Raw genomic sequence first — 27,274 nt, 5'->3', positions numbered from 1 at the left:
ACAGCGTCTGCACCCCCTGTCCCAGCACCAGGGGCTGCTTCCCATGCACACTGAGCTCACACTGCTCTGCTCAGCCTGGCCCTTCTTATGCTGAAGAGGCACAATTTTCCTTGTGATAATTTGCTGAAAATAATGTGCTTTTAGGTTAGAGTGAAGATTTACAAAGTAATTTTTAAAAAATCCATTTGTTGATTTTCTACTCATATATTCACATTTATAATAATTTAATTAACAAAAAACCCCACTAGAGAATAAATAGTCTGAACAATTTCACATATTCCAGATGGGACATGTTTACAAACTATCAAGACAGGAAAATGCTCAGTAAACACTAGGCAGCACATTCTGTAAAGTAATTTTAAAAATGGTATTACATGTATATACATAGGCCAGCCTGGATGAGTGCATCTCAAAAGAAAATTATGTAAGTAGGCATTGCTCTGAAATAAAGCTTCCATAAATTGAACTTTAAACATTACAGGCTAATTAAGGAAGCATTTATGAAAATAGGACATATTTTGAAGGTGAGAAGCTGCACAGAATTGAAGTAACAACACCAACAGAGCGCTCTGCCAAGGAGAGGTAACTTGAGCTGGAATGTTTTGTTTATCCAGCATTATTTCTAGTAAGTGGGGCCCACTCCTTGATTTATAGAATAAATAGTTCTAGCAAATATGGCCAGGCAGATGAATTACTGAATGTAGGACATGGTTCCAAAATGAAACAAAAAAAAAAAATAGAGTGAGAGTGCAGAATCAGACCTTAATCCCACCTGTCCCATGCAGGAAAACTTCACTAGATTAACAATGGTCCTTTCCTACAAATATATTAAATTTGTTTATAAAATTGAGTCTACACATACACGAGTCATTTGCCCTAACACACTGCTTTCAGCTTTTTCACAAATGCTGCATTGTCTTTTCCTCCTGTACATTCTAGCCCTGGTTTTTTTCAACACTCCCCAGATTCAGACAGGAAACAGAGGAGCTGTCACTGCCACTCTGCCCTCGGGTTATGGAGCATAGGACAGCAGGCTGAGCTGAGAGTATACCTGACATGGTTTAACCCTAGCCAGAAACTAAAACAGTGCCTGCAGTTGCTCGCTCAGGCCCATCCCCTGGTGGGGTGCAGAATCAGGAAGAAAAGGTAAAACACATGGGTTGAAATATGAACAATTGAGTAAGTGAAACCAGCCCAAACCAGGAAAATGCTAAAGATTGAGGGACTTCAATAACCTTTATTCACTGTATCACAAATTACTGGGAGGAGGAGGTGCTCATTAAGGGAACTCTACCTGTTTCCCATATATAACAATTAACTATCTCAGCCCCAGAATAGGCATTTATTGCCTTGTTCCTCAATAAATTTACAGTCCAAAATCAACTTTCCTAAAAAAACAAAATGGATAATGGCAGCAATCTGTGCCAGTCTGTGTTATCTCTATCAACAAGACTCCACTTTTCCCAATTAGGAACAATTCTGCTGAGCCATTCTTTACTTCAAAGACCTTCAGCATGCAGACTGCATGAAGAGCCATTTATATGCCATCCATCACAAATCTAATATACCTAAGAGCTCAGTGGAAGAGAAGTTTTCAAATTTCATTTTAATTAACTACTCACATATTGGTTGGCCTTTACGGTTTAATTCTTTCATCAAAAAAAGCTAGAAAAAATTAAATCAAAGATCAAGAAGCACACCAATAATGAAGATATTTTCAGGCTGGGTTTTGGAGATTTCACTAAAAAGCTCACCTTAATGCTACAGGAGATACTTAACTAAATACTGAGCACAGCTCCAATTATCCCTGAAGGTCTGAAGGAGCCAGAGTCTGAGTTAGATGGTGGCAAGAGTTAGGCAAGTATCATCCTAACTGTGAAGATGCCTCGGGCTAAATTTCCTTTGCAGTGGAATGTGGGAAAGAAGGTGATGTCCTAAACATTTAAAACAGTGTGCAAAAAACTCTCCTAAGCAGGGAGAAGCCCTGCAGGATGTCTCCTGCCCCACCTTTTACCAGTTTCACTTGGGGCCACAGAGAGTGACAAACTCTCTAAAATCAGAATCTTCCCTCTAGTGATAGATGAGTCAATCTAACAATGACTAAAACCTCAAAACACTGCTATAAACTGAGCCTCAGCAGGCAGTAAAGTTTTTATAGCTGAGGAGCAGTGGTAGGATTTTTGATTCAAACACTGATGGAACCTTAAATATAGTGATCCAAATGGAAATTACTTAGTTCACAAGTAGCCCTCTTTCAGGCTCTAAATACTTCAAAAAACAGAAAGAATAATATGAAAACAGCATGGGCCATCCTCACTCAGGGCTTGTCTTCCCAGTACAAGTCCCATTTGAGTCAGTGCTCTCAGAATAGGCTCTTTGAGCTAAGTTTGAGTGAAAGATCACACTTCAGAATAACTCTTGGCTTTCAGAATATGCTTGCAGTGTCCTGCATGCCAACCTGCGATGGCTCTGCCATGTGCCTGGCAGTGGCAGGCAGCTGAATTGTGCTGCCAGCAGCACAGCTGGCCTAAAAGCCTGCTATCCCCTCTGGCTCTGCTACTTTAAGTGCTCAGTGGCAGCTCTCTGTCCTGGGCCTGTGATGTGCACTGATGGCAGAGTTCCTCCCTGCTGCTCCTGAAATAGTTCCCATGCCTGTGGTGTGGGCTCAGGCCCTCCCAGCAGATTCCCATGGCACAGAATCAGCTCAGGCTCCAGCAACACTCCAGCTTCAGTACAATCTCTTTCTGGCTGCTGAAAAGGACTTCTTGAAACATCCCTAATTTAAAGCTGGGGCCATTCATGTGTAGAAATAGTTCACACTGGGAATAAAATGAGAGTTTAACTCAGGATTTAACCATGCAGGAATACATGTCATTCAGCTAATAGTCCTGAAACAGGCTTCCCACAACATAATGGATTCTGAATTGCTCTGCACCTCTGAGTAGCCAGTTATGGCTGTGCAGAGAAACCACCCAGCAGTGGTGTTCTCAGCTTTGTTCAGGTGCTGAGCCAGGATATTGCATTATATCTTGGAACTTGCCGTGTTCTCCTGGGACAGCACACAAAGCTTCGAGAAAATGTTATGAACTTCGGAGGATAAGTTATCATTGGCAGTATTTCCATCTCATGTAAAATTGCCTTTGATGAACAGAATCATATAGAGTGTTTTTTTCAACACACCCTGAACTGGCAACCCTTCTCAATAGACTTTAGTTCATGAAGATATGAATGATCTCTTAAAGATTGTTTCTTCATTCATGAATTAAAGATCCCATACAAACTACTTTTGTAGTGGTCTAACACTATAAGCAGGTTGTTGAGAGAGGTTCCAAATTAATGTTTATGTGGCTAGAGAATAACAGCTACTAGTGCAAATTAATTACTGCTTTACCTGGCTGACATCTTCAGCAGTGCTTTCACCATGCAGATTCAGTGGAGCTTAATAATGGATTTCTGAACCCAAATGGTTAGAGACTTGTTTCCCCAGGATGCCATTTAAATGAGTTGTTCACTTGAGATAGTTTTGAAAAATGTTCATGGAGGTGATGATGCAGAAAATAGAGAGGAAAAGTGCTGAATGACTAGCTGTGGTCTGTGATTATTTATATTTCTTATTTTACTTTTTGTTTTAAAGCAAAGTAGGAGTATGTGTGAAGATAGACTTTATTCATGCACATTGGCATCTTTATTTAAAATCTTTCTATTTGTATATTGTACATTTAGTTGTGATTATACAGCCTAGTAACACTGTCATATATTTACTGATGCTGCTCCTCAAAAGGCTTCTCTTGCTTTAAAAATTGCACTGTCCCTTTCAGGGTATTTGATTTTACATGCTGTGTAACTTCCTACTATTGTGCTGATCTAAAATGGCTGCAACAAAAGGGGTCTTAGGAGTTCTTTTGGTTAGTAGTACACAAAACAAGAGCAGAAGAGGAAAAATGTTGACCTTTAGTAAAGTGTGTTATTAAAAAAGAGGTTTTTTATTGTATGAAATGTGATTAAACATTTTTGGCCATTTTTTTGGCATTTAGGAATGACGTTTAAGTTCAAGAGTGACAGACTTAAATTCAGAGGTCTAAACATATGAGTTCTAGACATATGAACAACTCTGGCAGTTGAGGCTGGACAGGTAACTGAATTTCCTATGACATTTTCTCAGACTGTGAAAGGAGCTTTGACTGGTGTTGGGACAGGGATTGTCTGCTCAGATTGCAAAATGTGGAATACTGACCACATATAAAGTATATTCCATTAGCTTCACACAACCCAGATGCATGCTGATATGGTACCTCCACAGAAAAAGGTCACTGATATTTTCCTGAGTTTGACAGTAAAAAATTACAGTCTACAAATTCAGCATTAAGATAGCTTCTATGTCACCTGAACTTACATCAGTCACAGGAGTCCAGGGGAAATGCCTTTGAAGAATAATAATATTTTGCCCTGACAACACTTTTCTGGCAAAGCTGATGCAACACTTTTTATGTAGCTCCAGTGACACGGGTGGTGCTACCTGCCTGTGAAGAAGCTCCTCAGAATGGCCTCAACAAACCTCATCTGAGCTGAGCCTCAACAGCTCATCTGAGCTGAGCCACAACAAACCTCATCTGAGCTGAGCCACAACACAGCTCATCTGAGCTGAGCCACACTTTGCTCATTACTTTTTCTGCTGCCTGTGTATGTCTGCTGGATAAGGTTAATTAGTGAGAGGGCTGCTCCTGAGAAAGGTGACACAGGCAGTCCCTACTGTAAACTTGCCTTTAGAGATTCTTTATTTAAGAAGGTGCCCCAGGGGAAGAGTCTGGCAGAAGGATACCCCCAGGAAACAGTTTGGCTGATTATGGTAATATGAAATTGAAATTAAAAATTGCTTGTGAAAATTTCTGTTCCAGTAAGTGGGTGGCAATGATTCCCACTGTTTTGAAAGTACTTTAGCACAACTGGCTATTTTATAATAGTCAAATGCATTTAATGGTATTATTTTATCTGTGCAGTACTAAGATGTGGTTTGGTTTTTTTTCTTCTTTCTCTCCTCCTTCCCACCAGGATGAAAAGAATCAAGTACTAACAACAAATATTTGGCTACAAATGGTAAGTTTTGAAACAAAGCATGTTTGTTTTTTTCTTCAGTCTTAGATTTTAATCTGGTGAAGAGTTTGAATTTTAGAAAACTTTCAGGTCTGTTAGGAAATATAAATTGACTCCTAATTCCATGTCAGATTTTCTTTGCTGCCACTAGATACCACAGCAGAGAATTTTGTCCTCGTTAACTCATGGCCAGCATTGCTGGGCAGGTGGCAATTTTTACTCACTTTTTAGTAAATGGAACAGATAATAGACAATTCAAGAACATTGTGAGAGTATTTTGAAATTGTTTTCTCTGAAAGGTTGCATTATGACTGAGAGTTAACAAGGTGCTTCTCAGCGTGCTGACTCCTGTGGAGTAATGCATCCACAAACATTTCCAGCAAAGGTTTATCTTAAGCTCTGCAAAGACAGGGTGATGTGGAGTTTTCTCCATCTATAGCAGCATGAATGAGAATTTGCCATTAGTTGAATTCCCATCAGTATTACAGAAACCGAACTGTTTGGGTTAAGTAAAGGAAGTTACAGAAGATTTCCATTATTCCAGACAATCACACGGCTTTTGCAGAAACATTACATCTTTCAGTTTCTTTTACCAGCTCGTTCAGTTTAAAGGCATTATTTTTTCTTTTATAGCAACATTTTAGATAGAGCACCTCACTTGCATTGGGGTAGGCCTTGAGAAACAAATGAAAGACTGTTCTGGTGCCCTGCATAGATAGCATGGCTATTCATATATTCACAAAGAAAATCTGACATGGAAGAAGCACTCAAATCATGCTTTTTTACAGGCCTGTTGTACAGCAAGATTAAAACTGTCAAATACAATATGTTTTTGGCTTTTTGCTACAAAGACCATAGTTGCTATGATATCTTACCAGTAAAAGAGACAACAATTCATACTCAAGAGGCCGTAATTTATTTTCCTTCTCTTTTATCTCACAGCATCCTTATCCTTTTTGAGTTTGTTTGTTTTTCCCCTTAGGAAATTTTTGATTATGTTATACATTCTGTATTTCTTTTGATTTATTCACCTTAGCACATACTGGATATGAAGCACATTAGACTGCAATGAACAGATCACTTGGTTACTGCAAAAACTGTAGCCACTCCTCATGGCTTGTGTACACATAAAAATAAAAGTGTTTGCATATTAACTATCTATTAATGGTGTTCTAGAGAGATTTAAAGCATTAAAGATTTAAAGCTTAAGGCAAACATATGTCATTTTATTATTTTAAATGATCTGAAATAAGTTTTTTCCCTGAAATCATTCTCCACTGCATTCCTTGATATATATGTGTAATCAGCAATGTATCTTAAATATACTTTATGTAATTATCCCCAAAATACTTAAATACAAAAAGCAACTTGGGAGAAAGTGGAATATAAATCTATTATTTATACATGCAGATTATTTCATCCCACCATTGGCCACTCCATGGCAATACCATTCAACATCAAAAATCTCAAATTTAATCTAAGAATCTACAACTTAATCTAAGTTATAGCAGGAGCCTTGCTTAATCACACAGATTGGTACTAACCAAAGCACCCTAAGCTTTTTGCTATTGTAATCCAAATTAAATGTGCTTCAGCTTCTTTAATGGTAGCTCTAAAGTTAAAGCAGAACGAAGCAGATCCTGCCCTGCTGGATGGGTGAGCACCCTGTACACAGGGCTAACCAAGCACCCATAAAATCTGCCAACCTTTTCTCTAACACAGGCTTGAATATTAAGTTTTCTTTTGCCCTTGGACTGTCTTTACGTCACTCAGCATCAGCCTGCACTCCAGTGTAGTGGCCATGGTAACTCCTGACGTAAGCTGGGATAAGAAATGATTGGATGTGCTGATATCCAGGATGCATTCAGCTGGCAGTGAACACAGCCTGCCATCCTGGCCCTGCCATCATGACCTGCCCTGGCAGCTCCTGAGAACTAGTCACCCAAACCACGGCTTTCAGTGCCTCAAACCCACACAGCTCATTTGCTTACATTGCTGGGAAAATCAGATGTATCCTGGCATCTCAGGACTTCTACATTACACAAAGATGAAGTGGTAAAAAAATCACAGTGACATTTATCAACCAGGACCTTCATGTAAAACAGTTTACTTGGAAAATGCATGTAAAATTTCTGAAAAAATATGCAAAGCAATTGCTCAGCTTACAGAAGCTGTGCATGGGTGGCTGTGAGCAACACATGCATCTTAAGCAGAGAAGCATGAAAACAAAAACTAAGAGCAGAGACAAATAATTGAAGATTTCTGTTAAAAACTATTATCTGAAAAGCTAAAGGAGAAAATAGTGAACAACTCAGATCTTTTGTCTGGTTTTGCTACAAACTCATTGTAAAAAAGAATGAGATAAATATAGAAGCACAGGCCAAGAATAAGTACAGTAAACACTTCACAAAAGCTGCATGATGAATGCTATTGGCTGTGTTGAATCCATCAAAATGGGCATGTATGTTGTTGTAAAGGTACAAGAATGTATATGAATACCTGCAGCATGAGCCTAACTGGGGACTTGGTGTATCACACCAAAACTTGGCCTGTGACAGAAATGCAAGGAATTACATAGACCACTTTGATGTGAACACCCCATGAGAATAACCAATAACATTTACCTCCACAATAACTACTGGCAATTTATCCTGACCTTAATGTCTATCAAACATTTGGACAATAACCACTAGACTGAAGGGGTAAGTGTTCTAAATTTACTCACCCATTTAGAAGTTTAGAAGAAATTAACATTTGGCATTGCAACAGCTTGGTAAATCTGGACAAGTCCTCACTGTAAGTTATGTGATGCCTACAGCCAGGTGAAGTTAATGTAAACAACATAATAACAGAGATACAGAGAAGTGCATTATAATGAAGCATAGACAGAAGAGAAAATCGGTAGATTTTGTAAAATGAATTAAACTTTATTCCTTATAGCCTTGGTGCACATCAGAAACTGCCCTAGTGTCATGACAAGTCGTTTGCATAGTAAGGAGTGATGTACAACCTCAATTTCAGGAAAATACAGGAGCTCACGCTGCTATTTCATGGAGCACAGGAGCTCAGCAGTTTGCTGGGGCTGCCACAGTGCTCAGCTGGCTGCAGACTGGGGCTCTGCTCTTGTTTATGCCTTGCATCACCGTATGTTTCAATGGCAGAGTGTGGATTTAGCAGTGCTGAGCTCAGATCAAACCCTGATGGTGAAACTCTGCCAGCCTGCCTGTGCCAGTAGCCAGCCTGGGCTGAAAGGAGCACAGACAGCCCCAGGACAGCCACCTCCAGCACAGAAGTGCCAGCCAGGGAGGAAATCTGTGGGACCAAGCAGTGCTACAGAGCAGCTGCCTCAGAGTTTGCCCAATGCCAGCCCCCAGGAGCTGCAAAGACCTTCTGCTGGCATTAACCTTGTGCCATGAGTCATCTTCTGCCAGCAGTGAATAGGGGTAGAGCTGGCTGCTCTACCCCATGGCTGTTAGCAAGGTGCTACAACCTGAACATTTTCAACCACAGAAAACAAAGTTGTCTATGAAGATAATGGAATTTAATGTATGAATTATAAAAGCAGTTCAATCCCAAACTGGCACCTGAGACAGTGTGAACAACAAAGCACAAGCACCCCAAATCTCTTCTAGGCTGTAGTGTACACTGCAGTCGGTATTGAAAATGAGGGGTTTCCATTGTGCTCTAGGTGGCCTAATTCACTCTTTCCGAACATTTCAGTCCCTGAAGCTAAACAAGAGAACACCTATTGTTTCAGCCCATCCAGTCCCTAGAGAACTACAGTAAACCAGTGGATGAGATGACCTAACTTACTTTTTGTGTGTATGGCTTAGTACTGGACAGATCATTACCTGCAGTGGAATGTGTCTGAGTACCCAGGAGTGAAGAATGTTCGTTTTCCTGATGGACTGATCTGGAAGCCTGATATTCTTCTCTATAACAGGTAGACAGAGTTTTCTTTTGTGTGTGGGGGGCTGGAGGGAAGATTATAGAATTATAGACTCATAAAATATCCCTTGAAAGCTCAACTGCTCCAACCTTTCCTGGACACGGGAGTCAAAGTTTTCTATCACCCCGTCCAAACACAAAGATAAGGAAAGCTAAATGACATAATCATCTCATCAAAGTGCCTAGATTTTAAAAATAATTTTCCAGAACTTTCTAAGTGTTTGGAATACTGGAAAATTACCAGTCTTCTGTTCACAGAACAGAAGGACATATTTGCAGATACTTGAATAACAATATTGTCCCTACTACCATTCTAATTGAGTAGCTTTTATGAGATGGTGTTTAATGGTATGAATAGTGATAATTTCCTCTGAATTTTTTTGGTCTAAATGATTACTGGTAAATTCAAATCTGATGTTTGCCTGCTTGTCAGGGCTTAGTTTGGGTTTCACTACAGACAGGAGAGGGAATTGCCAGGAAGGATCTTTGCATTTTTCTATGTCCACTTTTGGTGTTTACTCTTTCCTCCTCCTACAAAAATAGCTGGGATATTTTCTCTCTCCTTGTCAAATTTTTCTGAGTTGGGCCTATTTCAGGGATAGACAAATTGCCATCAATCCACTGCAGAACCTTTGGCTGACATTGAGAGATTCTTTGGCTGTACTTTTATATGGTAGTTCCCATTGTGGAATTTGTTTAGTTCAAAATATAAAACACTGAGAGCTGCCTGTTCAAGTGTGCAAGTTGCCTCTTGCTGCAGTTGTTGTGGGCGTGTGTGCTGTTGCCCAGGTACTGAGCTTACACCTGCTCTGTGAGTGGAGCACTGGCTCCTCTGGGGTAGCCAAGGTACATTGTTTTGCTGTCTGTGCAGATGACAACAACCTTTCATTTTCCTGATGGTGTTCTTTCCTTTGTTTCTCTGGCATGTCTCATAAGAACACACCCTGCTGTACTTATCAACCTGATCTGACAAATGACACCTTCATTTCCATTGTCCTGATGAATGACACACTCTGTATACCATAAAATTGGTACTCTACAACAGCAATTTAGTGATTTCCAAAAAAATGAGTATGACAATACTCTTCCTCTTATATATCACATACCTGAGAGAGACTTGCAATGTGCCTGATGATTTAGGCTTCAGTATTTAAGTACATCCAAAATGAAAGGGTAATACTTTAGAAATTAGTGATATTAATATACTAACTGTAGCTGGAGTGGTTTATATAATGAGAAGGGTCATAATAACCAAAACTGAAACCACAATTTTTCTGTTAAGAGAGGTTTTCAAATCTTCGGTTTGTTAACTATGACTCAGTCACAAAATAGTTATTCTGTGGTTTCTCTATTACAAGCACATATTTAATCCAAAAATCTTATGCAGAGTTTAGTCAGAGAGCAAAGCTATTTAAAATAAATTCTTATTCCTGTATGAAATTACATTGAAGGAATATTATGATGTTCCCATCTAGTGACATGCCATTTTGAGATAGATGCTTTCAATTCCTGTGCTTCACTAGGGACATGCATCTGCAGTTACAGGGAAATTAATGAACCATAAATTCACTCTCCATTTTAATGAATGCATGTTTCACTATGTCTTGAGTTCTTACACATCTTGCTGCATCCTAGTACAGAGAAATTGTGGCAGCTGTATTAAATTTTACATCCAGTCTATTGTGTGAGGAGAGTAGGGCCAGTTTTTGTGAGGAAAGAAAATCTAGGCCTTTGTACAAATTCCAGGATTGACTGTGCTAGTGTCACGTGGACTGTCTTCCACTTTTAACTACACTTATTAAAAGTGCTCATTTCTGGTGAAATTGTTTTCCAAATGGTCAAGTAGTGTTCAGTACTTCATGGAATAACAAAAATTCTGGAAAGTACACCTCATTTTAACAGTTTCATTTTTCCAGTTTTATAAACATGAGGTTAGGTCCCAGTTGGATTCTATCTGCTAGGTACAGCTTTTTCATCTCAGTGTCCTGTAATCAATATCTGCTTTTAAGTGGCTATATCCTGAAGAGGAAATGTAGCAGAAATGGTTTTCTATCATTACATTTCAGTCCAGTCTCTTCAAGCTACTCAGTGCATTCCCAATAGAAGCAGTTCATTTCAAAAAATGATTAGAAGCACAGCATAGAAAAAACACACACTCCTTTTTCAGAAAAAAAAGAATTTCATATGTGAATCTGACTACCACTGGATATTCTTTTAAGAATGTGCCGATGAAAGGCAAAGTCATGTGGCAATGAAGTCAAGGTTCCTTGATCATTTGTGTTCTTGAGAAAACTCTATTTTTGCCAATTATCAGAAACAGCAGCAAGGTCTTAGAATCAGCTCCCTGGTGTTTAACTGCCCTCCACTCCAGAGGAGGAGAATAGAACCTAGCCCAGGAGTCATTAATTTCCACTTAACAAGTGATTTATGTGGCATGGATAATTTTACATCCTAAATTTGACTACTTATTTGAATTCCATCATCTAACCCTTATTAATTTCAAGTCAAAGCAATTATTTGTCTAATATAGAATGTTGATGGAGGACTTTGTCTGGTTTTCTAAGGAAATGAGACCCATGCACCCATTGTGAATCCACAAATGTGTGAATGTGTGTGTGATCTTGCTGCCTCTCTCCCCAGTATTCGCCACCAAATTTGTCAGTGCAATCAGTAGAGATTTTTGCAGCACCAGTTTCTTACAAATATCACAAAAACAGGCAGCCAGGATGTGGAGGGAGAAGAATTAGAGCTCCAGCTGGAAGAAGAGCTGCAACACAAACAGAAGAATCCAGCCATGAGCTGTGAAGCTGCAGGAGTGGCTCACATTGTTCCATGGCCTTTTCCTTTCAGAGTGCTAGAATCAGGCACCATACATACACAATACTGAGACTTCTCTGCTCCTCTTCAAAGTTCAAATAAAATACTTGCAAGTATTTTCAATGCTTGTGAGCCTTCTGCTCACCACAGGAAAAAGTGCAATTCCAGATGGGCAAGTAATTATTTGGATTTTGCTTTTTTTGTCGGCAAATTTCACAAACCCGATTTGTTTTTAAAATCTATCTTCTTAAAATGCATAAGGGGAAAATAAAATGCAAATTTAAAAATGCAAATTAAAAATGTCTAAAGTAACAGTTGCTTTATTTTAGCTTGAGACACAAAATTTGCATCAGAATAGATGAAATATTAAATTCCTATTTTGAAAAAAGGATATTTCAATAAGGGTTTTCTTGCTAAGGAACACCTTTTAATATACTTGATTTCTACTATAGTTATGAATATTTCACTTTATGACCATCTCAGATTTTTACTCTGTTTTTCTGATGATGTCTTAAGAGGTCATTAGAAAATTATGAGATACTAAACCACTAATAGGCCAAGAGACATTAGAGACTTGGAGTGTTCCAATCAGTCTGGAGATGCACAGGATTTGAAAGTCCAGATTGCTGCAGGACCATGAGGCTTGTGTGACTGCTCCGCCCTGCCAGTGCAGCTGGCTCTGCTTTTGCCTCCTGTGCCACCCACCTACAAGGTGACAGGTTGGACAACAACACTACAGCAAATACAGTAGCCTGAGTCTCATTGTGTTTCCTATATAGAAGTCCTTAAAATGTTAATGCCTGGTAAATTCCTGGGACATAGTGCCAGACGGAACTGAGATATTCCTTGGCAGTAGATGCCAATTCATAATTTGGAGCACTCTCCAAATGACATTATGATTCTTTTTCTAGAGACTTGTATGGACAGCACACCAGGGCTTCTGAGGTGGATGATGAAGGTTGGAGCTGATTACAGGGTCTTATGTGTGATGAAGTAATAATGTTCACCCATGCAAGAGGCAGGCAGACACAGACACTGGAGTATCCATCTCCTCAGTATTCATTAGCTGCTGTTAATGCAGACAGCAAGAGAACAGATTTCCCTGCACTTGCTTGAGAAGTTTTTAAAAAGTGTTTACTTTCCAAAAGGAAATCAATAGAGCCAAGGTACTATAATGAATCTAGTGGGCAGGTGAGCAGCAAGAATGAAGTACCTGACCTTCACTTACAGTTCTTAATCAGGAACAAACCCAGAAGTATCAGGCCAGTTACTCTGAGACCACAGAAAAATGATGGCAGGAAAAAAACTGTCAAGTTTTTGAGGTGACATAGCCCTTTATGAGAATAGATTTGTCTCAGACATTCTTCAGCCAGTCAAAGAGCAAATAACCCATTTTGTTTTTCCTCTGTTCTAGTGCTGATGAAAGATTTGATGCTACTTTTCACACTAATGTTTTAGTCAATTCTTCAGGACATTGCCAATACCTCCCACCAGGTAGGCTGTTTGCATGTCATAAATTTTGATAGATGACTTGTGTATAGTGTGGTTTCAAATTTGCCATAAATTCTCTTACTTTTTATTTGTTTAGCTAGCATCACTTGATAGATGATAGTCTAGATGCATAATGGTTATATGGTTAACACCTTTGCATGAAAACCATCATGCGAGTTTTATTACAATTATGGAAATTCTTCTGTCTTAATGCACAATTTCAGAAGTTTGAAAGTACTTACTATAAAAAGATGCTGTTTATTAAAGTCATGGTAATGCCTCAATAAATTTTTATTTCATTATTTCAGTGTTCCTTTTATTAATAACTTTACAGTAAGATGCTTAGTAACATCTTGGATGCATTTCTGTTTGAAATTATCAAAACAATTTTTGTCTGGATGTATAGCAGTGGAGCACTGTTTCTCTTCCCCAACTCAATTAGCATAATCATTAGAATGAACTCTTCCTAGCATCTGAATTTTGTAAACTACAGCAGTAGAGCCAATGCTTTCCAGACAAATTAGGTTTTCTGCCTAAGATATCCAGAGGGTTTCAGGGGTTTGTTTCTTGATTTAAGATGCTCTCTTAAGATGTTCCATTTGGTGAAGGTTTTTCAATTCAGTTCTGAAAGCTGCTGAAGGATGGAGTCTGACTCAACAAGTGAAAAAGAAGAAGCTAGCTTTCCTGAATAAATCAAGATCATATAAATCTAATAAAACAGCAAATAAATATTACAGGATTCCTTACATTTCCAGATTTCTTATTTCAGTCTCTAAAAGAAATAGAAACAGATTACATAATCTGCTTCATTTCTTCCTGAAATACTATATTTAGAAGTCTGAGTTCTTCTCTGAATATTCTACTGCTATGTGTTAAAATGGAAGAGTACCTTAAAAATAGTTAATAACATCAATACATTAATGGTACAGTTCTTTCCCTTCTTTATGACTGGCATTTGCTCTTTACATGCCAAAACAGAACTGAGATTAAATATGCTTTATAAATGAAAAACAGAAGGCACAATGTACAACAGGTTCTGGTTGCAAAATCTACTTGAAATTATGTGGAACAAGCATTTATATTATGTGCTCTTGTTTAAAATCTCACCTAGGCATATTTAAGAGCTCATGCTACATAGATGTGCGCTGGTTTCCATTTGATGTTCAGAAATGTAACCTGAAGTTTGGATCCTGGACTTATGGAGGCTGGTCCTTGGACCTACAAATGCAAGAAGCAGATATATCTGGCTATATTTCAAATGGAGAGTGGGATTTAGTAGGTAAGCTCTTCATTCCTTATTTACACTGTGAACTTGCAGCCTTTTCTCCACTGCTGAAATGGATGGAGTAACAACTAGGAAATGAATACAGAAATTAAATTCATAAATGACCTAGCCAGTGGCATTTGAAACTCTTGAGAACAGATCTCAGATGGAAATCAACATAAAAAACCCCACAGATTTGCTGCTTGAGTTCTGTAAGTATCTTTTATCTGATTTTCCTTTACCATCTGAGAAAGAGTGGGAATTAAGCTTAAGTAGTTTTACCTGTAGTAAAACCTGGAAAATTACATTTATCCGTTTAAAAAATAAGCCCTATATAGTATACAGTTTATTTGTATTAATTTCTGGGTTTTTTTCCTCTTTTCTCCTACACAGGAGTTCCTGGGAAGAGAACTGAGAGCTTTTATGAATGTTGTAAAGAACCCTACCCAGATGTAACCTTCACCGTTACTATGAGACGTAGGACTCTTTACTATGGGCTCAACCTCCTTATTCCTTGTGTCCTGATATCAGCACTTGCCTTGTTGGTTTTCCTGCTTCCAGCAGACTCAGGAGAAAAGATCTCACTAGGTAAAGTATTAATGGGATATTGTAAATATGACTAAACCAAAATAAATTTTCTTTTTAAAGTTTCTTTTTAAACAGTCTTAGGCAGGAGGAATAGTTTGTGTGACCTGTCGTGGCTCACGAACTGCTTTTAGTGTTCGATGCTGAACCAGCAGAGGCATAAACAATCCCTGAGCACCTTCTTTAAGAAGCAGGCTTTCGTTTTTTGACATTTATTTGCTGAATCTCACATTCATTAGGTAAAGCTTAAGTTTACAATGACATATTTGAACACTTTAACACTGAATTTTTCTTAATACTTCCTTTTAATATCGAGTTGTATTAAGAGCCTATGGTGCCTTCTCTGAAAGACTGATTCTCAGAAAGATTGATCCTAATTGCTCCTATTTTACTTGTTATAGTGAATTTTAACTTGAGCAATAGTTTGTGAAACAAATCTGATTTTGAGTACTTGATATTTAAGATGGAGTTTAAGTATGTAGAGAAACCTTTTGTCTCATGCAAAATTCAAATGACTGACTTCTATTAAGTAAACATTGCTGTTTAAAGGTAGAAAAAATGATATTTTTCCAGAATATGGTTTCAGGAGTAGCAGCATCCTTAATTAAGTTGTGCTTCACCATATTTGAAGATTAATTCTTTGTTCCTTAATCCTTTCCCACTTGGCAATGACTCTTTATTGTTTAAGTCTAGTTCTCAGAAGAGGGTTAAGTCTTTTTTACAGAAAGATGTGAACTCATCATTGAGCAGCAGAAGTCAAACTCCACAAATCAACAGTCAATCCTGCTTGGGCATAACCCCCTGAAGAACCCAACACTAATATCAAAGGATACCAAAGTCTGTCCAAGACAGCAAATCTGCTTTGGATTTTTATGAGGACATTTATGTATTATACCACCTGTAGCCTCTATGACAATTAATCAAGTGTCACATGCTCAAATACTCAGATTCACACCATGTTTCTAAAGCTAATACAGCGCAAGAATTGCTTTGATTTGCCTCAGCTAATTAGCAAATGGTGATAGAAGTTGAACCATTACAAGGATCTAAAAATATCCATGTCTGTGCAAGCATTGCTACTGGTTTGGCAGCACTGCTAACCTGAACTTGAGGAAGGAGACAGGATAGAGAGGAGACAGGACCAGGAAGGACAGGAGTACCCCTAATGTGCTGGAGCAGGGTTACAGTGGGATTGCGTCTTGCAGAGAGCACTCCTTCAGATTCATTTTGTTTCTCTCCCTTAATTACAAGCTAGTGATATGATTCCATACTTTATTTTTCAGGTATAACAGTTTTATTGTCTCTCACTGTGTTCATGCTGCTTGTGGCTGAAATTATGCCAGCAACCTCTGACTCTGTGCCCTTAATTGGTAAGCTTTTAGTCACTTGGATTTTTTTAGGAAACAAGGTGCAGTGACTTTGCACAAAGGTCAGCATTAAGGCAAGTCACCAGCTGTACAATGGGTGAATGCAATTGAATTAGAAAAATATTGCCAATTCATGGGTGCTCTCTGCTCTGAATGAAATAGAGAACCTATGTGTATTTGAGGAAAGCATAAAAGAATCAATTTTCCATGGAAGAATTTCTTCCAGTTTTGACACAATTAGCCAGATTGTGTTCTGTATTCCTAATTCCAATTAGGAAATTGGAATACATGAGCTAAACATAATTAAATCTTCCCACTGTAATTGTTCAAACAAAAAGAGAAATTTTTCAAACAAGTACTAGTCAGTTTGTATAATAATGCTGAAAGAAAATTAGAAGACAGCCTGTGTCAAGGTTTCTTAGAAAAGGCAGGTGCTCAGTTCCACAAGACCAACAGCTAGACACTGGCTATCCCCTCAAAATAATGTCCAATCTTTGTGCTATTGAGAAATCTTTAAAAAGCACCTAGAGCAGCACTGCACTGGAAGAAGAACTATGCTATGAATGCATATATAAACACCCTTTATTAAAGCTATATCAGGCAAAGTATGCTCCTGTAATTATTTCATTATTTTGCAGCTCAGTATTTTGCCAGCACTATGATTATTGTTGGTCTTTCTGTTGTTGTCACCGTTATTGTTCTACAATACCACCACCATGATCCAGATGGAGGAAAAATGCCTAAATGGGTAAGGTTTGATTTTCCTTTGCTGTCCATTGCATAAATGTCCAGCTCAGGGATGTGATTGAGTAGCTAGTGACCCATGATTTTCTCCTACTGGTAAAAACATATAAATCCTTCCCAGACATTTTGTTTGGAAAAGCAGTTTCACTAGAAATGAGGTATCTAGGTATGTTCCATGTGGTTGGTTTCTTAGAAAATGTTTGTGTGCAAGAGAGAATGAATACACATCCACTAACTTCTCATGTCCTTCAAAACAGCTACACGCAACTCAGGATTTTGTTAAAACCTAGATATAGAAATGAAGGTGGTTTTCAAATAATCTCCAGATGTTAGAAGTGAACCAGGTAGAAGAATAGAGTAAGGTGCTGACGGAGATGATAAATGCATGAAACACACTACTCTGGAGGTGCAGCTGCTACATACTTAGCTGCTGCCCAAACAGAAATGTCCATAGCCTAAAATGCATCAGTTAAAGATGGCTGTTAAAGTGGAATTTTCTCAGAAAATCCTGATCCTTATATCTCTGTTCAAGAGCATCTGTAAAGTCCAAAGAACTAAAGTATTTTTTCTAAGCACATAAGATTTTTAAAATAATGTCTTCCTATCAGGGGTGGGTTTTACAGAGAATATCATGCTGATATTAGATAACTACACACTGCTGTCATCAGCTAAATGTCCTCTCCTTTGACTTTACCCAGCTCACGGCAGCATCAGGCATTCTGAAGATGGAAAGACTTTCTTTTTTTTTTCTCTCTTGAACAATGAGTTATTACTATCCTTACTAGCTGGAAAGAATGTGCATACAGCAGTGCCCTGAGGACAAGAGATAATGAGATATTCACTGGCTTGTTCTGGGGTGGTGACTTTAAAATAAATTTCAGTGAAGAGTATAAAAGGTAGATGTCTTTAGACGTGTGTTTGATGACCTAAAGGAGACAATGTTTAGTACTGAGCCAAACACCCTCAGAAAACTTGAGGTTGAGGAGTGAGCTGTAGTGTGAGAAGCTTTAGTCTGACCAACATTATTTGGACACTGGTGGATTTGGATCAGGCCCTCAATTAACAGAATATTATCCTTCTTGGTGAAGCTTGATAGTGTAAAAAAATTAATAGGGCAAGATCTGTCTCTGGCTGGGATACTTGCATGGATATAACATCTACTCTGAGTAACAATCCAGAGTCAGAATAAATGGACCAAATCTAATATTAACTACAGGAAAAGGTTTACATATTATATGATACAATAATATTTCATTAGAACTCTGAAAAAGAAATGCTGGAATGAGCTCTTAAATTCTGATTTAAATAAATCACAGAAGCTTTCATTTGAAGTGAAACAGTCTCTGGCTTTCCTGCACTTTCTGTAAGGCTGGATTAAGGCAATGTGGAAAACAGTTAAATGATACACACACATTAAATCTGCAAATACTTTTTTTTTTTAAATCAAAGTAATTTTTCCATTTTTTCTTCATGTTAAATCCAGATCTCTTTTCTAAATTCTGCAACCAACTGTTGGGAACACAATATGAAAAGGGCCATCAGATTTTAGACTTGGTGGTCCAGTGCAGTCCAAAATCTGTTTCAGCAGCCCCACCCAAACAGTAACAATGAATTTAATATTAAAGCACAAATAAGAGAAAAAGAAACTTTATTGACTTTATTAAGTAGTAGTAGTAATAAAGTAACTTTATTGACTGCCATCCAAAGCAGCGTTATTAAGACAATTAAAAAGTAACTCTTCTTCAGTAAGAGTTTGGTTTGGTTTGGTTTGGTTTGGTTTGGTTTGGTTTGGTTTGGTTTGGTCTAACCCATGGTTTTTAGCAAAGGTAGAAAAGGCTGCCATGTCGCTAAGCAGAGACCATGGACCAGTCACCCCAGCTGCATGAATACCAGCAGCACCAGAGACAGTGGCTGTGTGAAGAGATGCTTATTCTCAAAAATTTTCTTTCAGACAAGAATCATCCTTCTGAACTGGTGTGCTTGGTTTCTGAGGATGAAAAGACCGGGGGAAGAAAAAGTGCGTCCTGCCTGCCAACATAAACAGCGTCGCTGCAGCCTGTCCAGCGTGGAGATGAACACTGTGAGTGCACAGCAGGCCAGTAATGGGAACATGCTCTACATTGGCTTCAGGGGGCTGGAAGGGGTTCACTGCACCCCCACCACTGATTCTGGCGTCATCTGTGGGAGGATGACCTGCTCACCAACAGATGAAGAAAACCTTCTGCACAGTGGCCACCCCTCTGAAGGTGACCCAGATTTGGCTAAGATTTTGGAAGAAGTCAGGTACATTGCAAACCGATTCAGAGACCAGGATGAAGAGGAAGCCATTTGCAATGAATGGAAATTTGCAGCCTCTGTAGTGGATCGGCTCTGCTTGATGGCCTTTTCAGTCTTCACAATCATTTGTACAATTGGTATTTTAATGTCAGCACCAAACTTTGTAGAGGCTGTGTCTAAAGATTTTGCTTAACTCCTAACTAAAACCTGCTTCTCTGATTGGTATGTAGCAAATAAGAATGTGGGGTCTTTTGATTGCTTGTTTTTAATGAGTATAATGCTTCTCATTTTCTGCTTTCTTTTGCCCCCGCCCCACTCCTGGGTTCCTTTTGGAAGGATAACACCATTTCAGAAGGGAAGCCAAGAGTTTCTCTCTGGGCTGTGTCTGTGTAGCTTCTCTGAGCACTCTTTTCTGGAAAATGCCAAGGGGCTGCAAGTCCCTTCAGAATGACAGGGTATTGCACCACCACCTCTTACACATGTTCAAACTGGCTGTTCCAAAATAAGAGGTAGGCAATGCCAGAAATGGCACTTCTTCCAGACTTTGTTGTAAAGGATAGCACAGTCCATCTTATCTATTTGAATGAGTGATCACATTTAGGAGAGGATTAAATCCAAATGGCTGCTCAAACTAAGAAAAGGGAGAAATGTCTTATGTAGCACTTCAGCTCCTCACTCACGCCCTGTAACTCTCTCCATGCACTTTGCATGCTACATATATGACTTTCAGGATTTTGAATTTGTCTGAGACACCAGAAACCTCAAAGTTCAGAGGACACACCACAGAAGTAGATCTGGATTTGACCAGAAATCTGAAATCTGAAATTAGAAATCTGGCTTGAATTCTAAAGCAGGCTTCACAGTAATTGTTGCAGTGTTTACTACTTTTTCCTTCTCCCCAGAAAGGCATTCTTTCAACTAATAACTATTTTAACTATAAAAAAGAAAAATGATTGATTTAAGATGCCTTCATTATCACTTGTTTTAAAAACCCAACCCCCACACTTGTTACACTTGTTTAGTGTTAACTGGATTCCAGTGTGGAAAAAGTAACTCAATGTCTTGTACAGGCTGAAGCATAAATGAAGAATCTAAAGCAAAAAAAGCCATTAAATCCCGAGTTTTCATTTAAAAATTAAATGTTTGATCTGTTGTATGCCTAGCCTTTATAGAACTCCTCCTGTTGAGTCCCTGTAACATTGTCTTTACAAAAAAACTGCACCTTTTCTGCTCAGTCTATCATCAGATGGATACTAATGAATAATAAAGCTTCTTGTTTCTGATATAAACTACTAACTGTATAAATATATATTTATATATGTACATTGCAGCTATATCCAAGAGAAGGATGATAAAAACTTACATACAAATTTTCCTAAGTCTAGGCAGACTTTTGCAAAGGCAAAACTAGTAGTTCAGGACTTTATGTTATTTTTGGTTCTGAAATTCTCTTGTCAATATATGCTTAGTTTTGATGTCACTTTGATGTCTTAATGAAAAGGGCTGAGCTGAGAATACCAAGACCTGAAACTTTGTGTGTACAAAAGAGCTGAGAATTAGTCCCTCACTGGCACACCAGTATTCCTAACCAGTGCTAAAAGTGGTGAAAGATGTGGGAGAGGATTAGTTTAGCATTGGTTGCTTCCTTTAGCCTATAGAATCCAAATTTTTTGGCTGAGGTCTTCAGAGACACAAACATATGAAACATGTGAAATAAACTCAAGGCCTCAGTTTCTCTTAAGATTGATTAAAATAAAGTGTCTGTAATGCTTATCCTCCCTAGGTAATAATTTCCTTCTAATGTCTGCTGCCATGAAAGCAGGAGAATCAAATCTCGTGGAAAGCATGCCCAGAATAACCCCAGGTACCACTCTTCACCTGATTGAACACCTTGTACAAGCACCCTCGTGCCTGAGATAGGGCAGGAGGAGTGAAAGGCAGGCAGGATATTTCTGTTTGTGAATTCTGTTTTCCTGAAGGTGCATTCCGAATGTCACACTTTAAAGACACGAGCGAAACATTCAAAACCTTCTTATAAGTTCTTCCTGAAACCATGTGTCAGAATTACTTGTGAAGAAGTTATGTTTTCAGGAGCAACATTATTAAGACTAAGTAATGTAATAATTCCTGCAAATAATTTCTAGTTTATAGATTGCATATGAATGGGAAACTATGAGTGCAAACTCTGAAACATGAGTTTTGTTCATTTGTGAATAACTGCACATATCATGTGGCATGTGCTCCTCTATTGGGTAATCTTCCTAGACTAGCCTTCCTGATGAGAATGTTGATTTGCATTGGCATTTTTTCCTGCTGCAAGTATCCCTAAATAGCTGTGTAGAGCATTCCATTTAGTCTTTGTAAAGTTTTGGGGTCCTCTTGGAGGATAGCTTTTCAAGAAAAATGAAGACTTTTGAGGACTACTTTGCACAATAGGACACAATTATTGCACTCAGTACATGATGCATGTGGTACAGGAAGCATGAGAGTCCATCTCTTTCCACCCAAATCTGTTTACATTTATCTGTGGAAATCATCTTTCTAAATACAGGAGGATGGAGAAAGTGAGCTACAGTTTGACAGTAAACCTCATTTTCAGTGGCAGACGTGTACCATTAAAGACTGGAGTTAGGCCTTATGTGAAATGCTGCCAGAGTCTGTCCCAGTGGGTTGCTAGAGCTGTCAGAGAGCTGTGGGTGCTGATGAGGGGCTGTGAGACACCAGCATTCTGCCCACGCTGCCTCCATCGTTGGCAGTCAATGGAAATGCACCAAGGGGACAAGGGAACCCTCATTTTCCTACTGTTCACAAAACCTGTAAACATTTGGTAATAAGTTTATTCTACATGTTAATATAAGAGTGATTCCTCCATTATGTTATTTGCTACCTATAAGTTAAATTTTCCTGTTATTGAGCTGAGCAAAATCGGTATGGTTCTTGTCAACTTGTGTGTGTCTTAAATATATTTGTGTATGCGCTAAACAATATTTTGATCTAAATGCTGTGAAAAAAAATATTTATTTACAATTCTGGGCATAGAGATGGAAATTAAATACTGTATACAGTATGTGTATATAATATTAAAGTCAACATATTGATGGTAAAGATTTGTTATAATCTTAAAGAGTCCAGATAGAGAGTAAGAAGTGGTTCACCACAACTAACCTATGACTTGCCTGACAAATTCAAAAGCTCACTCAGAGCTCAGGTGTCATGTACAATACTATGTGTGAACAATGTATATTACTTTTTCTGTTTTTATATTGAAATGTATGGAATATTTAAAAGACTTTTTAATATTTAAAAAAATTATTTAAGTGTTAATACCAAAAAGGTTCCAAACACAAAATTTTAAAAACTTAGTTTTAAATATAGAGAAATTATTTAAAAAGTATTAAAAAATTAAATTATTTTATATAGGAATTGATAATACTATGTAAGACTTTTTTTAAAGATTTCTTTAAATTCTCTTCACATTCTCTAGCTGCAGGATGTAGTCTCAGTTCAGCTGTGACAATTTAATTCTTCACCTTCCTTAACAAGACAAGAAGGTAAACCAAAGCCCCAGATTTTCTTTTCTTGGTTTTACTATTTTTTACATTACGAAACATTGCATAAAGGGCATTAGAAAGAGATCTTACATCTGTCAGGTACTGATTGTCATATAAGCAACTCAATACCTTTTCAGTCCAGTACAAATAAAAGATTTAGATCAAGAGACTTTTGATTCTTTTTCATTTTGCTAACATGGAAAAAAGTCAAGTGGTAGAAAACATGAATAGCCATAACAGGAAAAAAGACATCTTTCTCCCCCTGCCAGTGTGCCCACCCTTGTGCAGTGCTGAGGAGCAGGACAATCTGTGTCACATCTACTGTCAGACTTCAGCAAGTCCAACAGGTTCAGCTGAACACACAGCAGGCAGGCTCCTGGCACTGTCCATCACACACACTCCATCTCAGAACCATCTGAGAGTGGGGATTAAAACCAGAGCACTGTGTGTTCCTGCTCTGGGGCATCTGGGTGGGTCAGGTGCAGACAGAGCTGCTGGGCTTTAGGAGCTCACTCATGAGCAACCCAATGCCAATGCCCTCTGGGTGGCAATGCCCATCAGAGCACTGGGTCTCGTGGCTAGAGAGATTAGCAGTACCAGCCACCCAGTTTTAATCCTCAATGTATCAGGATGTATTTTACTTCAAGAATATTAATTTCTTAGCCTAACTTCATCAAAAAGTCAGTAAATCTTCAAAGGCTGTGAACAGAATCTCCACATTACAACAAATCTAACCTGGTAATCCAGCAGGATCTCAACAGCACTACAACCAAAAAAATGAAAGCCTTCTACTGTTATCTTTTTTCTTCTTTTTTTTGTTACATTGCTCCTGCTGCTTAAGAGAAAACCTTAGCATTTATGTGACATTGATGTATGGTATTAAACAATTTGCAGATGATGGCTTAGAGAGAGAAGAAACAACAATCTCTCACGCCCCAATGAACACATTCAAAACTGCAATTTATTCACAGAAAATGAAGGTATTCTGAAGTAGTCTGAAATTTAACATCAGTGTAAAGGTATCACAAGTAAATCACTGGACTTTCAGAGCTGCATTGTCCATGTAATGATGCTATACAGGAATAACAGTTTGAAGTACAAAATGATTTGAGCTATCTACTTATTTTTACCTTTAAAAACCCCAATAAAAACAAAACCCAGCAAGAATTTAACATTTGCAACATGATGTAATGCTATTCTGGAAAATGTGTACATGAGAATAGCATCTATAGAGGCTTTTCTCTTAGTCTCTAAACAATTAAGGCTATAACTCAATACCTCAGAGCCTATATAAGGCAGACAGATCTTTCTACTGAGTCTGAAATACTGGGATCAAGATCACATTCAATCCAACAAACCTCACAGCCATCATTTATGTTTGTTTGGTTCATGGTAAGTATGTAAATGAATAAGCCAAATATTAAATATTTATATTAAATTGGTTTTAAGCTAAAAAATAATTCTACATCCCAGAGCAGGATATATGAACAACATCCCTAAGACAATATTATCTCATCGCTCAGTATACATGTATAAAATACAGCCATGAAATATTTCAATAATAACTTTTGTTCCTATGAAAGAATTCCAGTTTGAGATTGCTTTTGCTAGCACAGCACATTCACTGCCTCCTGTCCTTCTTCCAGATTCTAGCCACATGAAACCTAATCAGCAGACTATTTTGATCAGAAGAAATGTTACAGGACTGAAATTCAGAAATCCTGTGTAAGTTTAACACTTAAGTCTTCTGACTTGTCATCAAAAATCTGATATTATTGTGCCAAATTGTGCCAGAAGGAAGATGCTTCAATGAGAAGTTCATGGCAGCCCTGCAGTGCACAGATGCCTGGGCAGTGGAGGAGCCCCTCCCAGATGGCAGGGCAAACAAATCAGGCTCTCCCATCCCTCCACGGGGCATGGAAAGTAAATTCTCCTGGTTCTTCTGACTATGCTCTGTACAAGGATACAATGAGTATATTCTGTCTTTACTTAGCAGGCAGCGAGATTTTCTTTTCCTGAGGTAACAATGTAAAATACTTGGGAATTACACGTTGCAATATACAGCTCAATTGGTCTTTTCTTAACACCATCAGTAATTGTCTCAAACTGGACTAAGCTGAAACCAGGTTCAGGATAAGTACAGTGGTTGTAGTTCTCCCTTTGCTAAGCACTTTTAAAACCTATAGAAGTTAATCTACTTCATCTTTCTCTGCAGTCAAGATTAACATCCATATTCCTGTTTGCAGTTAGCAAAGTGCTAACATTGCTTAATGATACTTTTTACACTGTCCATATTGTTTATAATTGAAAGGCTGTTGCAGTGAAGAGATTAGAAACAAGGACAAGAAGCCAAAGTACTATACCTTTTAAAATAAACTGTGAAAGATAAAAAGGGCACGTGAAGGACTGGCAGAGGGTGAGTGGATTCATGTCATCAGTACCACACCTGTACACCAAAGCCCAGAAAGCCAGCAGAGTCTCTTTGGCCAGCACAGCTGAGCACAACCTGTGCTGTTTGTGCCAGGTGGGGCTGAGAGGGGACAGATCCACACTGACTGGGGACAGAGAGGCCACAGAGGGCTAGGCTTCAGTCTGGGTCCTTAACATACCTGTGCCTCATTTGCGAGGACTGCACTTCTTTTGGTGACACACAGAGGTGCAGGTCTAGAGCTGGTCATGGCTTGAAGCACCTTTCATCTAACTCAGAAAGCTCCTCACTGTCCTCCCCCTATTTCTACATACACATATAAAGTCTGCTCCTCCAGGGAAACAGGGTTGATATCAAACACATTTAAAGACTTAAATAAATTTCTGGAAAATATTTGGAAAAATCTACGCTGAGGAAATCTCTATGTTAGCTCAAAACCAGTATGGTTTCTGTTGCTAAAAATATACTGGAATTTCTAGTTTTCCAGTAGGTTTCAGTTGCAGTAATATGCCATGGCTTTTATTATGCCAGCTGATAATGGAATGGGGGTAGCAACCTTCTTGCTGAAATTTCGAAGCAATCTGTGTGGGTCAAATGAGGTATAAGTGAAAACTCCTACGGCCAGCACAGCTTTTAACCGAGCACACTACAGCCTGCCTTTTAAAAAAGCTCACTGTTCTTTGCAATCATTTAATGGATGTACCTAACAGAAGCCAACCCATAATGAATGTCACTGCAGACATCTGAAGTGTCCAGCCTCAGTTCTGATAGACTGGATCTGTGCCTATTTATTTTCTCACACACTTTTCCTAGTGCACTAGGAAATATTCTGTCTACTTAAAGCAATGAAACTGGCACAGCAGCACAGTGAGATTTGTGCCTCTATGCATTGGCTTTATCCTTTTAACAGTAATCCTATATCAGTGTAAATGACAGGAGATCTAGCTCAGTACTATATACAAAACACATTTTCATTTTGCAACTTCTGCAAGTTCAAAACCTGTCCCTAGCTCCAAAGACCCAAAGAATAGTGGTATCATGTCTCTCCACAGCAGGCAGAGTAATAAGAGCAACAGAAAAATGTTTTCTCCAAGATAAAAAACGCCAGAACTTTTTGCATAAAACCAGTATTTGCAATTTTTCGTATATAAGCCATATTTAGACCACTTAGGCTCAGAAATAGCTTCATTTACTTACCAATTCTTTGACATTTCAGAGATGGCTCTTTTCATGACTCTCTCGTGTGTGCCCTGCTCATGTGTGCTCACCTCAGTTTGCCTGTCCCTGTTTGCTTGCCTCTCTTTGTCCACCCCAGGTCACTGTGTTCTCGCTGCTGGCCTGCGTGGCTAACTAGAATGAGATCCATGGCAGCATCCTGGCAGGAATCCTCCAGGTGATGCAGCCACCTGTAACACAATAAGAATCAGATAATTAGTTTTCAGAAACAGATATGCAACCTCCTGAAAAATTGCATCCTCAAAAATGTTCAGTCAACAACCTCACTGATCATAGTTTGCTGACCATTGAGCTTGTGAGTAGGATGACAGGAGTGCCCCGTGAAAACGAGCAAAACATTCTAGGGAAAAAAATCCCTAGAATTATCAGGAGCTCTTTTGGGGTTTTATTTGCAATGTTTCTTTAAATTATTGCCAATATGACTGTGCCTAATATTGATTAAATAGTTTCTTCTCATTTTACTGAAAAGCTTGCC

At 38.5% G+C, this 27,274-nt stretch overlaps 1 protein-coding gene across 1 annotated transcript in view; it reads left to right on the top strand.

Annotated features, from left to right (window-relative positions):
* Positions 1-23,256, top strand: part of CHRFAM7A (CHRNA7 (exons 5-10) and FAM7A (exons A-E) fusion) — a 36,101-nt gene extending 12,845 nt beyond the window's left edge. The window contains exons 3-10 of the mRNA XM_056499786.1: positions 5,050-5,094; positions 8,925-9,034; positions 13,271-13,350; positions 14,459-14,626; positions 15,005-15,199; positions 16,480-16,566; positions 17,202-17,311; positions 19,259-23,256. Of these exons, the coding sequence (XP_056355761.1) occupies positions 5,050-5,094; positions 8,925-9,034; positions 13,271-13,350; positions 14,459-14,626; positions 15,005-15,199; positions 16,480-16,566; positions 17,202-17,311; positions 19,259-19,777 (1,314 nt within the window). The 3' untranslated portion in view covers positions 19,778-23,256. The remainder of the gene's footprint in view (positions 1-5,049; positions 5,095-8,924; positions 9,035-13,270; positions 13,351-14,458; positions 14,627-15,004; positions 15,200-16,479; positions 16,567-17,201; positions 17,312-19,258) is intronic.
* The last annotated feature ends 4,018 nt before the right edge of the window (positions 23,257-27,274 follow it).

The sequence above is a fragment of the Oenanthe melanoleuca genome, chromosome 10 (genome assembly GCF_029582105.1).
Source record: "Oenanthe melanoleuca isolate GR-GAL-2019-014 chromosome 10, OMel1.0, whole genome shotgun sequence".
Lineage (NCBI taxonomy): Eukaryota > Metazoa > Chordata > Aves > Passeriformes > Muscicapidae > Oenanthe > Oenanthe melanoleuca.
The sequence above is the reverse complement of the archived record's forward strand: the minus strand, read 5'-3'. Positions and strand labels throughout refer to the sequence as shown.